This window comes from Pagrus pagrus (genome assembly GCF_965226575.1).
Source record: "Pagrus pagrus genome assembly, chromosome: 2".
NCBI classification, from domain to species: domain Eukaryota; kingdom Metazoa; phylum Chordata; class Actinopteri; order Spariformes; family Sparidae; genus Pagrus; species Pagrus pagrus.
This window is the reverse complement of record NC_140186.1, coordinates 21,733,210-21,748,990: the sequence shown is the minus strand read 5'-3', so window position 1 is coordinate 21,748,990 and position 15,781 is coordinate 21,733,210. Positions and strand designations below refer to the sequence as shown.

At 40.8% G+C, this 15,781-nt stretch overlaps 2 protein-coding genes across 3 annotated transcripts in view; one reads left to right on the top strand and one right to left on the bottom strand.

Moving 5' to 3' along the window:
• Nucleotides 1-254: 254 nt before the first annotated feature.
• On the top strand, nucleotides 255-9,638 carry vwa10.2 (von Willebrand factor A domain containing 10, tandem duplicate 2). Of its 2 annotated transcripts, XM_084342049.1 has the most exons (19): nucleotides 255-403; nucleotides 880-1,064; nucleotides 1,182-1,371; nucleotides 1,757-1,964; nucleotides 2,465-2,550; nucleotides 2,648-2,741; nucleotides 3,328-3,456; nucleotides 3,695-3,881; nucleotides 4,266-4,435; nucleotides 4,781-4,893; nucleotides 5,185-5,301; nucleotides 5,403-5,606; nucleotides 5,692-5,827; nucleotides 5,932-6,084; nucleotides 6,227-6,319; nucleotides 6,608-6,717; nucleotides 7,288-7,452; nucleotides 8,164-8,487; nucleotides 8,724-9,638. In XM_084342049.1, exons 3-19 carry the CDS (start codon nucleotides 1,192-1,194, stop codon nucleotides 9,153-9,155), a joined length of 2,901 nt encoding a protein of 966 aa, XP_084198175.1. In that variant the 5' UTR covers nucleotides 255-403; nucleotides 880-1,064; nucleotides 1,182-1,191; the 3' UTR covers nucleotides 9,156-9,638. The 2 variants fall into 2 exon arrangements, with proteins under 2 accessions (XP_084198175.1, XP_084198174.1); XM_084342048.1 differs by having other exon boundaries at nucleotides 880-1,371.
• Nucleotides 9,639-10,567: 929 nt separating this feature from the next.
• The window catches only part of LOC311250414 (cytoplasmic phosphatidylinositol transfer protein 1-like), a 75,296-nt gene continuing 70,082 nt past the window's right edge, over nucleotides 10,568-15,781 (bottom strand). The window contains exon 8 of the mRNA XM_084342084.1: nucleotides 10,568-14,485. Within this exon, the coding sequence (XP_084198210.1) occupies nucleotides 14,127-14,485 (359 nt within the window). The 3' untranslated portion in view covers nucleotides 10,568-14,126. The remainder of the gene's footprint in view (nucleotides 14,486-15,781) is intronic.

Genomic DNA, 15,781 nt, shown 5'->3' with positions numbered 1-15,781 from the left:
TATCTGTATGTTCTAGCCATGGACGGATGTTGTCAAATGGATCCGGGGTTGATGGAAAAAAAAAAAAAAAAACATTTTGTAATCGAAGGATTACATACAATGAAAAGTACACTCACACCCATGTTTTCACTCAAACACGTGCAAAAGAAATGCAGGGGGTGTGGAGGCTGATCTGTGGAATTCTATTTATCAGCTCAATCAGTTGTAACTATAAGTGGGAGGAAGCAGGGCACACCCCACTGTCTCTCAGCGCACACACTCACACACACTGCAAAGGTTTCCAGATAACGCAGGAAACACACAGGTTGACACACAGTACAATCTACCTGAGTATAAACATGGACTGCTGACACAGTGAGACTAAAGGGGGGGCAACATCTGAAAAAGACTCGAGCTGACACAGGTAAGAGTGTGTAAAACACATTTGCATCTTCTGTATATTGTACCATTTGTAATTATTTTGAATATCTTAAAATTATGTGACGTAATACGTTTTTTCTAGTAATATTTGCATTTTTGTGTTTTTTCTATTTAAAAAAAACATGTCATTGTGTCTTTGAAACACTGATTTGGAAATCAGTTAATTAAGAGGCTGTTGATTGTATTTTCTTGGGTTTATTTTTCAAACTATGTTGACCTGGAGATTCTCATATTTGACTGAACAACATTTACTGTGTCAACCCTGAAAATTAAAATAGTACAGGCATTTAAAAATCTTACAATAAAAGCATGTTTTATTCAGAAATCTCAATTTTAATGTAATCCTATGAAAGCTGCAACACTAATGCTATCTATTTGTTAGTTCTTACTGTATTTTGTCATGAAATTGTAAACTTCCTCCTTCCTGCCTTCTGGACTGATTTTCTCTTCCGTCCTCAGGTGTTTTCACTTTTACCTCGTTACACCTGGTCCTGGTAACCTCCTCTGTGCGTGACCACAGTGTTGTGGAAACCCATTGAGGAATTATTAAACACAGTGGGGGAGATAACCTACTATAGATTACCAAAATTCCCCCACTCCTATCCAGTTAATATTTTGGTTCAGGTTGCGGCAACACTAAACAGGTGAGGTGGTGAAGGCAAGAGTTGAAAAAAGTGCTTCAGAGTTGGGACATTTAAGAGAGATTTGCATCCAGATTTCTTCTTTTGTCCAACTTCATCACCCTCCATCATGGCTCTCAGACAGACAGTCATGTTCCTGCTGCTGGTGGTCCTCTGCCTGCCAGGTCTCATCCACAGCTTCCAGCCGCTGTTCTCATTTGATGGGAACTCCCTCACTCACCGTGACATCACACAAAGGGCGGTCCTCAGGAAGACAGCTGAGGTCTGTCGAGACATTGCTGTCTCTGAGGGCCGAGACTTCAGCCTGACTGTGAGTTGGAAAGCACTGAGAAAATGTGCAACTGTGGTTCACTTTGATATCTAGGATATGTTTTGTATTAATTTCTATGATGACAAAATGTAATGTTTCCCTGGGGGTTGGGGCAATCAAACATGCAGTCTCACTAATGAAAGTTAGGATGCTTCTTGAGCATGATGATGGCAAATTATGAATGGATATTTTTATCAGTGGAGTTTTTGAAGTAAAAAGTGACTAATTAATTTGCACTTCTAGTATCTGAAGATTTTATGATAAACATTCCAGGAGGTATGAACCAATGTCCTCTGCATTACATCTCTCACAAAAAATACAGGAAGATGTAGATAGGATCCTCTATGATTGATGGTGATCTTTCTAATACACACTCTGCCTCTAGATTGATGACAGCCTGTCAGCTGACAAGGTGCAAAGGGCCTGTTCCTCTACAGGCACCTCCTCTTCTCTCCTCTCAACTGTCATTTTCCAAACATCCATTTCGAATATGTACTTCAGCAACGCAAAAGTGGACGTGGTTTTTGCGCTGAGTGAGGAGCATCATTTTGATGACGAGACCTTCCAGGGAGGACGAGATGTCATCACAGCAGGTACACAGCAAACATCGCTTTCCTACATGTGACACGCATGAAACAAAAACATGCTTTTGTGTTTGTTTTTTTCCCTTTCCTTCTGTGTTATATAGTTTTTTTTGCTTATAACAGGTCTTGAAATTTAAAAGGGTCAAGGTGGGCACCAACAGAGCTCCTCTCTCCCACAGAAAACACTGCTCCTGAAAAGACTCATCAGCAGCCCCGCCATTAATTTAGTTGAGCACTAAAGCATGTAAAGCTACTCTAGTCGTAACCCAAAATAAAATGATGAAGCATAATGTCTGCTTTAGAAAAAACATTTAAAGATTTTTTTTTCCTTGGCTAGAAATGCGAACAACTCGTTGTCAGTTTTTCTACCAAAAAGAGCAAATGTTTAGAAAGTTAAAATGAGCTCTATACAGCTACCAAAAGCAATGATTGTATGAGAAGCATTTTTTTTGGGAAAGTGCATCTTTAGTTTGCACGTAACTCTCTCTGTTCTCTATTCTACTGTCGAGGCGTGTCTGCTGTGAAGGCCAGCGTGAAGCTGGAGAACTTTGTCGCAGGGAGGTGGACCCTTGGACGAGTCTGTCACACCCTACAGGTGACAGATTTTTGAGGTGGTGGCAGTATCATTGTGGATGTGACGGGCAGGAGTGATGGTGTTGTGGTGACTGATGTTTGACATTCTGTATGTTAAGGACTTCTACAGCCACAGTAACTGGGTGGAGTTGGGGAACAGCGCTCCTTACAGCACTCTGATCAGACCAGACCAACCTCTTGAGAACCTGGCAGGTAGGTCATGTTGTCTCCTGTCCACAGAACTGCTGCTTGGAAAAACTGAATGCATACGCTTCAGTAAGAAATCACAGTAGGCACATTGTCAGTTTATCTGTCACCTGTCAGTTAAGAAATACCTACCCTGCCATGACTCGTAGAGCTTTAAACAACAAGCATACGTACACACAAAGCCACACACATTGTTACTCAATATTTTTTGACTCACAACTCATGTTTGAGTTTGTCTTTGTTAAACTAAACGAGGTCAAACTGTTCATTACTCATCCTTTAAAAAAAAAAAATTCATTATTCAATCTGCTCATTCAAGATGAATTTATAGATTTTAAACATATCCTATCACTTTTCAAATCAGAATGATCTCAATTGGTCGTCATAGAAAACCATTAAATGGTAATAACACTTAACGGGCGCCAGTTTGAGTTTACAATTATTAACACTCACACATATATATATATTTCTCTCTGGTTTGAGTTAATGTAATGTGTAAAGTAAATCTGTTTGTACTTGTACTTGTAGAACTTGTTTATTTTAAATATGTAAGATATGTCAGGTTTGATTTTTGTTATTGAATTTGCTGCAGGCCCGACTACTCCTACCTGTAGAAACTGCACAGGAGGGAACTGTGATAACAACCTCCTGCCTGAGCTGCTGCAGCAGGGGCTTCTCACGTCAGGCTACTTCAACATCTTCTCTTCAGCAAAACCTGCAGGTAACTTTTCAAGGGCCAGTGTGGGATTTAGGCATCTAGCATCTTGTCTTATCCTCACCTACAGTGGCCACAAAAAAAGGTGAAAACTGAATTTAGTTATGAATATTATATTTCTGCCAATTGATCCTAAATCCTTCACACTGGACCGTAAAGAAATCATCCATTTTTGTTGTGTGTCAGTAATAGTAGTTTGTTAACATTTAACACACCGAACTCTCTCTATTCTCCCTACCCCAAGGTAAATGCAGCCACGGTGGATCATTTGATCGTACAAGCAGGCAGGACCCAGTGGGGGGCATCAGTAAAGACGACATCGGGTCCAGTCATGGCTCACTTCACCACAAAGCAGCAGATTTGGCTGTGAATGCCACTATGGAGCTGCTGGAGGACGTCAGACTATCTGTCGGAGACAAGAACTTCTTGCGGTATGGGCCACCTCAGTTATATTGTGACCCCAGGCAATAGGTGAAACTATGACCATTATGATTCTAAGTGCTGCATCGTAGGCAGACGTTTCACCTCTCATCCAAGAGGCTTCTTCAGTTCTAACTTACTGGAGGGGAGTTGCAGGCTTTTAAACTCTGTGTGGGAGTGTCTCTGTAAGGACACACCCACACAGACCATGACCTGGATGAGCCTTCATCAATATGACTGAGAACCTTCATCAATATGACTGAGAACCTTCATCAATATGACCACTTTGGGGTGGATGTAGGCTGGATGGAGCGGTAACGCTAAATGATGGCAATGATGATGAGCATGTAGGTTACATGAGGTAATTATGTTCGGTCTCTCTTGTGTTCTCACAGATTGATGGGCCTCTCCCAGTCCTCTGTGCTCTGTTTTGTCATTGACACCACAGGCAGTATGAGTGATGACATAGCTGAAGCTAAGAGAGTTTCCTTTAACATCATTGACAGCAAGAGGGGAACCCAGCAAGAGCCCTCCGCCTACATACTGGTACCTTTCAACGACCCAGGTACAGACGTGTTTATGAGACGGTAGAATTTGTTGTTAAGAGGCTCCTAATTTAGGAGACTATAATGAGGGAATCTTGTCCATCTAAGGCATGGATTAACAAGTAACAAGACACTATATGTGTGAAAAACTCTTCCTTCCGACATCTCAAGTTTACAACAGCAATTTAAGCCAACAGAAAATGATGATAAATAGGAATATTGGGGCTCAAAAATGAGACAGCTGCTGCATTTTCAATATTCAGAACAAATTTGTCAAGGAATAAAAACATTAGCAGACTAAACATTAAAATATCCCTTTCAAAAACAATCAATAAAATATTCTATTTTCTATATTCTTTATCTAGGTTTCGGACCTTTGCTCGTGACGACCGATGCGGACATCTTCAAAGACAGCATCAACAAGCTGTCTGCAAGTGGAGGAGGAGACATCCCAGAGTTGTGCCTGTCTGGACTGCAGGTGTCTACAAAAGTCTATTATCAATCTAATATTACATGTACTTAAGTTCTACATGTATTTACATGTATATTTTTATGTATGGTATATTATTGGTCAATGGGTTATTGGACCTGATATCCAGCATTTTTCCATTTATTGGAATAGGTTTTTTATCCGATTGCCAAAGCAATAAATATATGGATTTGATGCAACATGCAATCAATAGAACTCCTCAAGTGAAGTACTTGAGGATTAATAAATAGGATGAGGATAATAAATTACACTTTTTCCTGTCCTGTATACAACTGACAGCTTGCCCTGACCGCTGCTCCACCCTCCTCTGAGATTTTTGTCTTCACTGACGCTCCAGCTAAAGATGCTCACCTGAAAAGCACCGTCACCGCCCTTATAGAGAGCACCAAGTCTGTGGTGAGAGTCCACCTTTTATCAGTCTTGATTTTATCGATTGCAAATATGTATCCAGTTCCAATATAACCTACACAAGGTTTTTCCTATGCCTGCATTTTTAGGTAAATTTCATGTTGACGGACGTCCTGGCCAGTCGACGGCGCCGCAGAAGCGTTCAGGGTCATATTCCACGTTCAATGAGCCAGTCAGATGCCCAACTGTACCGTGACCTTGCCCGCGCCTCTGGAGGTCAGGCCATTGAGGTCACCAAGTCAGACCTCTCTCTGGCTACAAGTGTCATAGAGGATTCATCAGCCGGTGCCGTGGTAAGACACTCAAATCATATCTGACTGAAGATGGCGCTGTACAATATGTATACAAATGTGTAGTCACTCTTCTTTCTTCTTGCAGGTGACAGTTTTTCAGGTCGTGAGGAATCCTGGAAGGCCTGATAATTTTACATTTACTGTTGACGGTTCTCTAAGGAACATGACTGCCTACATCACAGGAGACTCGTCTCTCACCTTCAGTCTAACCAGCTCCACAGGTGTTGTCACATGCTATTTTGGATTGTTCCATCAGCCTCTTACTCCCTCCATCATCTGCAATCAGAGAAACAGTGTTGTTTTGACATGTTTCTCTCTCGTCCAGGTGTATCTCAGAGTTCCAGTCAGTCCAGTGGACCTCTGGCCTCCTTCACCACAGTGGGAAACCTACGTCGTTTAAGCCTCAACACTGACAACCAAACAGGATCATGGGAAATCAGTGTTGACTCTAATAATCCCTACTCTGTTAAGGTCACAGGTCAGTAATATGATAGAGATCCCCCATAGTGAAAATAAAAAATATATATTTCATTTGATCTTTGTTGTGTACAGTTTGGTTTATTTAGCCTTACTGATGTTTTCTCTCTCTGTGTGTGTGTGTGTGTGTGTGTGTGCATCAGGTCAAAGCTCAGTGAACTTCATTTTCAGTCTTGTGGAAGCTCATGAAGGAGCCCACGGGGACTTCAGTCTAAAGGAGGGACGTCCTCTTTCAGGTCAGACCACTTTTATAGTCATTGTCATCTTAATTTGTACAGCTTGTACAACTTTCTTGTGATACATTTTTAATATTTAGTCATTTTGTCTCATTGTCCCCAACAACATTAACTGGCTTTGTCTGCAGTGGGCGAGGGTTGAATCAGCGTTTCTTGCGGGGTCAGATGACTCTGCAGTAGACATGGGTATTCATCGACTTCAGCTTTAGTCAGCAGAGACGTAAACCAGAGTGGACATCACCCCTTTTCCTTCGTCATACACTCATCTAGTTTCTCTTTCTCTTCCAGGTGGTAATACCAGTCTCTTGGTCTCTGTGACAGGAAGTGACACAGTAAAGGTCACAGAGGTCACTCTGTTTGACAGCTCAGGGCCAACAGAGGTCAACGGATCACTGCAGGCATGTCACATACTGTGTCACACTTGATAAAGTGGTCCCTTAGAGAGCCATTCCCAGGAGCTACAGTGTATACATAACTCTTCTGCTTACCGTTTTCCAAACAAAATCATTAGAAAAAGATTTTATTTTCTACCTTGAAGGAAGCGAGTTTGTAGCTTGATGTATCTGTACTTTCTGACAGCCGACCCTGACATCTTGAATACTACAGCGTCCTCGAATGCTCCACTAGAGAGTCTAAAAAATAGTCTTACAGCTTTTGCAGTTTCATGAGATGCTAATGTAAATTTGATTTAAAAAATCAATGACAGCAAGTTGGTTACTGAGATGAATTAACTGCTGACAGCAAGTTTATTGCCTACAAAATTTGACTTTTTCCGAGTTAGATGAATTTGAACCACCAGCTGTAGGAAGCTAAAATGTAGGAAACTTGGCTTTAAGGAAGAGTTTTATAAACCATACATATTTGTCAGTTAAACACAGAACTGTTCCACTTGTTGTCATTCTGTAGACTTTTACAATATTGTATGCAAAGCAATGAAACATCAGTCCTTCTCTCACTGTCCCCCACAGTCATTGGGCAGTGGTAACTTCCTGGTGACTTTCAGTGGAGTCCCTGCAGGTGACTTTGTGGTTCGCCTCAGAGGAGAGGACAGCAGCTCCACCTCCAGGTCAACAACGAGCACCTTCCAGAGACAGGCCTCCACGCAGATCAAGACCTCAAGCATATCTGTTACTGTGAGCTCCCTCCTTTGCATATTTTATACCAAGCAGCTAGTTTAAGGGAGGCCTTAAAGAGACAGGAGCTCAAACAGAGCATTTCAGACAGAGGGGGAATACAGTGCTGCTGCACTGAACAGTATGAGAAAACTGATGTGTTTTTTGAACCTATTCTAGTAGTGACCCCTGAAAAAATTATTCACCTGAAAATGAACATAATATGTCTCCTTTCAGCAAGAGTCAAGCAGCCATGCAAGTGTGTCTTTGAGGCTGTGTTTAGGTACAATAGTGCTTTAAACGTCACATTGCTAACAGGCTGACGATTATATTGAAACAAGTCCAGTTGCCTACAATACAGCACTTAGACTTAGCTTAGCATGTTGCCATGCTAACATTAGCTAATTAGCTTTTAATACTGACATCGCCACATAGTAACTAGGCTTCATCTTCAGGGGCTACAGCCATTTGCAATCACACATAATTATGGGATATTTTGGGGTTTTTTTTATGATTGGCAATAAAAAGACTTCTTGACTGAGCACAGGGCTGTTTTTTGGTCTGCCATTGTTTCCCTATCCTCACTTTACCAAGGCAGACAGGAAATCATTTTCATGTGAATTTCTAACGTCTTTTTATCTGTGCTTCTTTCCATTAAGGCTACTATGATCCAACAACATATAATAACATGCAATACAAGAAAACAACAAAAAATTCCCTCACTCTTTTCAGGCCCAAGTCAACAACACCAACGTAGAACCAGGCTCCACCATCTCCGTCCCTTTCACAGTCGCCACAACCACCAACGGAGTTGTTAACGACTCTGCGACTGGGTCGTTCAGCGTGCGAGCCAACAATGACCGCAGCTACGCTTCGACTACACCCAGCACCGTCACCATAGCAGCGGGCGGTGGAGGCACAGCCAATGGCACTGTGACCTTAACTGTGCCAACCAGTGCTGCATCAGGAACGGACGTGACCCTTACCGTTGAGGCGGAAAATGCAGCTGCCACTGATGTCAACTATGCTGTCCTCAGGTTTTCTGTGGCTCCCAAGGTAAGAGGACTGTAGATAGATGTTGAAATAAATAGGAGCAGGAGAGGTTGGTGGTTTGAAATGTAGAAGAAGGAAATGTTGCAAGTTTGTTTGTGGCAGTACTGTATGTGCAACATTTTTCAACATAAATATGTAACTGTAATGAGTTATAAAGCCCTAACCCGCAAAAGTATACCAAGTATAATCGTCTTATTTTGAGTCAAATGATCTAACCTCTCATCTATTTGTGTCTCCAGGTGACAGATATCAACCGTCCAGTGTGCCAGGAAGTGAGTACATCATCCAACTGCCCCTCCTCTTCATCGCTCTGTGCTTCCTCTCAGTGGGAGTTTATCGCTAATCTCACCGATGGCATCAACGGAACCGGCATAGAGAGCGTCACCATCCGCCAAGGGAACGGTACCCTCAATACCACCACAGTGGCTGGAGCAGGGGGCGAGAACATCACAGTGGTCACCTACAGCGCCTCCTGCTGCTCACAGAATGTAGAGCTGACTGCTGTGGACAAAGTAGGAAATGTGGGGACATGTGTGGGACAGGCCAAAGAATCCACCACAGCCGCCACTGTGACCACAGCCGCAGTTAACACAACATCCACTGGAGGGCACACTTTGAGCATGTCACAGTGTCTCTGGATCAGTGCTGTGGTTTCTCTGCTTTGGTATTAAAAGGGATAAATGGAAATTACAGAGTGAATATGGAATTGTATCTTTGATTTATTTCATCAGGTGTATTTGAATTTTATTTACTTACTATCTCTTTAATTTCTTGATGTATAAAAAAATGTGTTGTAACTATCATTTTGATTTATTTTAATTTGGCTGCTTTGTGTTGAGAATATATACAAAAATGTAATTACTTTATATTTCTGGTGTGTGTGGATTAGTTGCAGCCATCACAGCATGGAGAGAGTGGTAAAGCTAATGTAGAAGTGCCAGCAAAGTTTAAAGTCCTCCAAACTCTCTCTTACAAATAATACTGAATATTTTTCCACAAGTAGTTTTAGGGTTTTTAGTAGATACTTTTTCATTACCTCTAATGTGTGTCTTGGTGGCACATTTGTGAAACACTGTCGTATTAAAAGGGATATCCAGGTAACATTAAGTATGTTTTTTGATAGTGGTGAACAATAAAATTAACTCTAAATTCTGCCTATGATATGTCTATAAAACCTATGCAGTATTAATATAGTACATGTTGCTGCTAAAACTTAGCAACTATTACTTAAAGGGTAACTGTTGAAAATGTGGTATAAAGCCTTAAGTGGCTCCAGAGGAAGCTGCATGTAATCTGATAAATTGCCTCGAGCGATATCACTCAGCTGCATTGTGGGTAATGTAGGCCCCAAGTTTTAAAAAGCAGTCCACTCACTGTTTGACTTTGCTTAAAAAAATGATCAAATAATCAAAAAAATACAGAAGAACCAGAGATATCACCTTTTTTCTTCCACACATTTTTCTTCCTTTTCAAAAACTGGTGCCTACATTACACACAATGCAACTTAGCCACTCAGTGACAACAGTGGAGGCACTTTATCAGATTGCATGCGGCTTCCTCTGGCGTCACAAAAGGCTTTATACTACTTTTTTCACATGTGCAGTGGTCACCAAGACCTGTTAACAGTTAAATGTGTAAAAATGGTGGAGTTACCCTTTAAACACTTTTGGAAATGTAATTTAGTATCTTTATAATGTAAAATTACTACTTTTATAAGAAAAAGATCTCAGTACTTCTTCACTCATTCACTGGAAGATAACATTCTACGCATGTCTTCACCCTTTAGTTTAGCAAGTTATCCACAGAAATAACAAATACTTTAATAATAATATTACACCGTAAAACAAAAATGGATTGAAAAACACATTTCTAGTGGCTGTAATTTTTAAATAGTGTTAGAGTTGGTGGAGTTTTGGTCCAGAGGGATGTCAAGTGCACCATCACCTTGTGGTAAAAAAGGCAAAGATAAGCTTTCAGCAGGACCCCTAGAGTAGGAAGATACTGTTGACTTGGGAGCTGCACAGTATGGTTTTCATTATTTTATTTGAAACATGCATGGTGAACAGAAAGAATAATAACACTGTTGCAATCGCTAGTAAAGTTTATTTGTCTATTTCAGAAAAAGTAAAACAATAATTACAACAAAGAACCAAATTAACTTCAAAGAGCAGTAAAAATATAACAAATACAATATTAGATAAAGTGGAAGAACTAAGAGCGACTTCCAGCAGCCGAACACCAATGGCACTTCTGAGGCCTGTTTCAGACGGCAGGATTTACATAGAAAGCTGGTTAATACAGAACCACACCTGGTGAAGGACACAGAGCTGTTCCTGGTTCCACTCAGTGCAGTCCTACAGCTAACTCAGTGATCCTGGTTGGTGAGACAGGTCCCAGTTATCAGAGGACAGCACAACAGCCTGGCTGAATGCAAACTGCATCATTAGAAGGGGAGGAGGAGTGAAAAGCTTGGTCCTTTTATCCAACAAAATAATGTTCAGCTAATTTAGATTTTCCTTCAAACATTACAGCAACCACAAAATCAAAGTACAGCATGTTTACTACAAAAGAAAGAACAGAAAAGCTGATCACCTCTCCATTAACATGGCAAGTAAACGTCAAAGCAGCCACCCCACTAAAAAGAAAAGCTTCATTTTGTTTTGCAACTTGCACAAATAAATGTTCTGCCCTGCACGGTCACCAAAAGCAACTGGAGAGTCAAAAGTGCACCACTACAATGAGGAATCTAGATACTCGATTGAGAAGAGCAAACTGAACTGAAATCGGTATCCTCAATAGATGACAATGACTTCATAGATACAGACACATAACTCCGAGATTAAAAAAAAACAAAACAACCTTTTACTCATGTCTGTGAAGATGTCATCCTTATCGCACAAACACTAAAGAATATCCTTCTGTCTGAAATCATTGAGCACATTCATGTCACATCAGTAATGCAACTTAGAACAATGTAAGAAACTTACTATATTAGTCATTAACAACAGTATTTACAATACCTAATATGTTACTCTTTTAAACAGAGCAGAGCTTAATGTTACACAACTGGATATTTTGCATTATTTTTAATAGCCCATGGTAAATCAAACGTATCCCTGGATCTCTGTGTGCCTGACAAGAGAGACGGCCAATACCAGAGTTGTAAGTATGTATAATCTATACATAATAGATCAATACAGAGTGCCAATAACTGGTATCTAACATTTTTATCCTTAAAAGGCAAAGACAAAAGCTACAGTTACAGATAAATAGCTACAGTTTTGTTGTTTTTAACAAAAGCAAGTGAGAAACTGTACATAATATTAACAGTATTTTTATGGCAAGACCACTGAGGACTCTCTCCTTGACCTGCTCTCTTCGAAGTCACTATGCTGTATGATAGGACTTTGGTCCAACAAACCCAACAAGACTGTGTAAGATGCAATACATTTCTTCATTGTCAAATAAGGTGTCAAAAGACTGGAAAGTGCGAAATGCAATTGCGCTGTAAAGTTACAAGTAATTGGCTTGAAGAGGGGAACAGAAATGTACCAGTTTTCTAAAATATAGTCACAAGGTTATCCTGCAACTTGAGAGACTGATGATGTAGTTTGATATGATTCATTTGCTCTGATTATGTTGAAGTTCAGCTACTGTGTAACAGGGCTGTAGCCCATTTTTTTTACTGGTTCAATGCATCAGAAAAAAGGCAAAGAAATGCAATGAAAATTTGTGTTTCTAAAGATGAAATAGAAGATTTTGGTTTACACGCATGTAGGCGATGATACAATAGTTGCATGCAGAGGCACTGAGTTGAAAGAGTTTGTAGGCCTATATTCTCTGGGCATGCTTACATTTCAATCGAAATCAGCTTTTTCTATAATACAAAATTAGTACAGAGCTTCCATAGTTGGCATTCACTTTTTTCATACAGTTGCATCACCAAATATACTGTACCAATCCATTCATTTACAGTATATACATATATACTATACTTCACATAATATATATGTTGTGAACGTTCCATGCAGCATATGAAACCCTCTTTGAATAATATCATTGTATGGAAATAAGGGGTTCAAAGAATAACTAGCTGTCTTCATATATTTGTTTCTCCTTTAGGGTTTTATGGTAACTTGCAGTACAAAACCCGCAGAACTAATGGTCACTGCAGAGGATGTTCCCATTTTGAAATCATTTTCTATGCCCGCCAAAGCACTGGCTCAGTATTACCAACCAGCACTGGCAAAGCAAAGGTGTCAGCACTTTTGCAAATGCTATGCAGCTAACAAAGCACATACTCAAGTCAGCTTGATGCATGTGCCCTTCACCTCGAATCAAGCTTCATCGCCTCCACTGTGCACAAAGATCAGTCATCGCTTCAAAATCCCCCAAAATGGCCTTTGTTCCTGCATATGACATTAAAGTGATTTGCTGATTTGATAAAATTGGATCACGTTTATGTCACATGAGATTTCCAGCATTATTTTCAGGCAACATTTAAATTTTTTTGTTGTTTTTCATTATACTGACCTCTCAATCAACTTCAGCAAGATATATGCAGTAATAAACTTCAAAAAATTCAATTTTAGAGTCATCAAACTGTCATGCTTAAACCGCAAATGCAGATATAACAACAGCTTAACCTACAACACTAATATGCAAATCCTCCAAGGTGTCTGATGTGTAAACATTGCAAGGGTTAAGTAGACTGGTATCGTACATACAATAGTTGCTGTATTGTAATATCTGTGGAGGTATAAAATGTGGCTGTTTGGCAATAAGCAGGGAGAGAAAGGTACAGTAATATCCCTGCCTTTGGAGTGTGAGTCAGGTAGAATCGGGGAGACCTGAGGTGTAAACGCTCTATGATTGTACTGATCTTGCATCTGTTATTTAATTGGATTGGGGATGGAAAAGGATGGATGCAATCTGATCCGCAGGCCTATTTGAATGGCCCCGGAAACAGCTTCTAAGGGAGTCTATTATGAGGGTACTGGCTGTCTTTCTGGTGTGTGTTAAACTAGATTTATCAGGTCTAATGTGCTACTCTAATTGGTGTCATTGATTTTATTTCTTATTTAACACATCCAGCCACTTTACAGGTTGAAAATTGACAATAGTCATCAGTCATTCATTTGCGCACATTGTCAAAACTAATGAGCACCACTGGCTCTGTGGTGCTAAGGCAGCTACTTCATAGTTTAATAGCTTTAAAGCAATCAGCTTGTCTGACTGAAGAAAACATCACTAAGGAAACAATACGAATAATTTATTCATATAACATAAGACACTGCCACTCAACAAAAATAATTACGGATGCTCTTTGTTCTGATTAGACATCACAGGTGGTTGTTAGAATAGATAAGAAATGTGGCTGGCTACACTCACAGGAAGAGGAAACCAGCCACATAAGGGTGGCTATGCCTACAGCTGCCTGGATGGTATTAATGACACTAATGAAGGCTCGTAGAGTGATTGTTGTGTGTCCAGGATTATGGCAAATCAAAGGATATGGCTAGAGAAGTTGAACGTCTGGGCACTGGTGTCTGGAGGTTAGGCTAGTCTTGTTGGGCTACTAAGACAATAGGGTTAGGGGATTAAGTAAAGCAAGGCATAGGGGAAGACATCCCGAGGTCCCTCTACTGCTCATCCATCTCAGTAAGATCAGAGTTGGAAGATGGCGGTGTGGTTGATTGGAGGTGGTTTGAAATGGGTAGTGGGCTCATGTTAGAGCCCTGGGGGACGCCACTAGGGGCAGGGTCAGGGAGGGTCAGGGTTTCCGGAGCGGACTTTTTGCGGGGTCGGTCCTTGGGGACAGAGAGGGACTCAGGCGCATCAGTGCACATGGGGGTGGAGGGGGCGCTGGCAGGGCCGGTGAGGGCACAGGAGGACAGGGGCGTCTCGCTGATGGAGATCGACGGAGGAAATATCCCGATCTTCTCGTTGGTAGCCTCCTGGATGGCGCGCTCAAACTCTCTCACCTCATCCATCGTCATGTCTGGATTGGAAAAAAGACCAATTGATAGCAGTGAGTGGAAGAATTGGAAAGTAGAATTGTATTTACTCTTTGTAGACAAAATGTAGTTTTTAAAGGGTAAGTAAACCAATTTTACACAATAAACTGTTATTATAGGTCTTGGAGAGTACTGCTGCATGTGAGAAAAACAGATACATTGCCTGTCACTCGGGGGCTAAGTTGCATTGTGGGTAATGTAGGCACCATGTTCTAATTATTATTAGAGCAGAAAAACACACATCAAGATTCAAAAACCAAAAACAAGTATTGTTTTGTTTTTTTCTCAGCTCATATTGTCTTATCTTAATTACCAATATGTTTCTAGCGTTCATTTGTGTTGCTTTAGGTTTCCTAGATACCTTTCCAAACCTTTGGGGAATTTTTGCAGACATTATCGATTATATTCTTCACATGTTCAACAGTTTTTGTATGCATCGTTTGACTCAGTGTAGGACAGAATGAGTGGATGTATGTGGAAAGTTATATGCAACTGTGAAAACTTTATTCACAGACAGCAATGGTTCATATATGAGACAGAGGAGGGACAATGGACTGAAGAAACAATGAAAAAGACACATACGCTTGCTTTGTCATGGATCTCTATGTCATCCAGGGAAGATGGGTTTGTTGTGGAATGCTCTTGCTGCTCATGGCAATTTACGACTTTAATGTTGGTTTTCTCATGCATTTGTCTCTCGTAATCCCGCACATCATCCAAAGTCATATCTGGAAGAAGGGGGGAGGGGTGGAACCAGGGTTGAGATGTTGGTAAATCCTCCATAATGGCACTCCAGTTGAAGGAAATGTGGAGAAGGGGAAGGGTTAGGTGCCAAAGGTGCACTCCTTGGGTGAGTATAGTGTTTAGCTGACGATTACAGCTTTTTAAGGTTAAAAGCTATAGAGGTCACAGTGCTAGCTTCCCATGACCCAGAGAGTTTACAGGAGACAGCCAGACAAATCTGAGCCACACAAGGAATAAGGGAGGAAAGGAAGTATGAGGTCAAGGATGTTTCAAGATAAAGAAAAAGCCAGAATAATCCACACCAAAAGAAGAGGTTGGATCATTGGAAGCACACGAAAGCAACACCTAGAATGGATTCACTTATTCTCTGGGCAGATTCATTTCACACTGAGGGAGTATTTCAAGCATCTGGGTTGTAGGGAGTTGTGGTAAAGGTTAGTGGTTATAGAGGAGAGGAGAGGAACATGTTTCATGGCAAAGATAACAGGCTTGTTATCTTTATGCCCTGCAGCTATGGAAAAAGCTGAGAGTGAGCA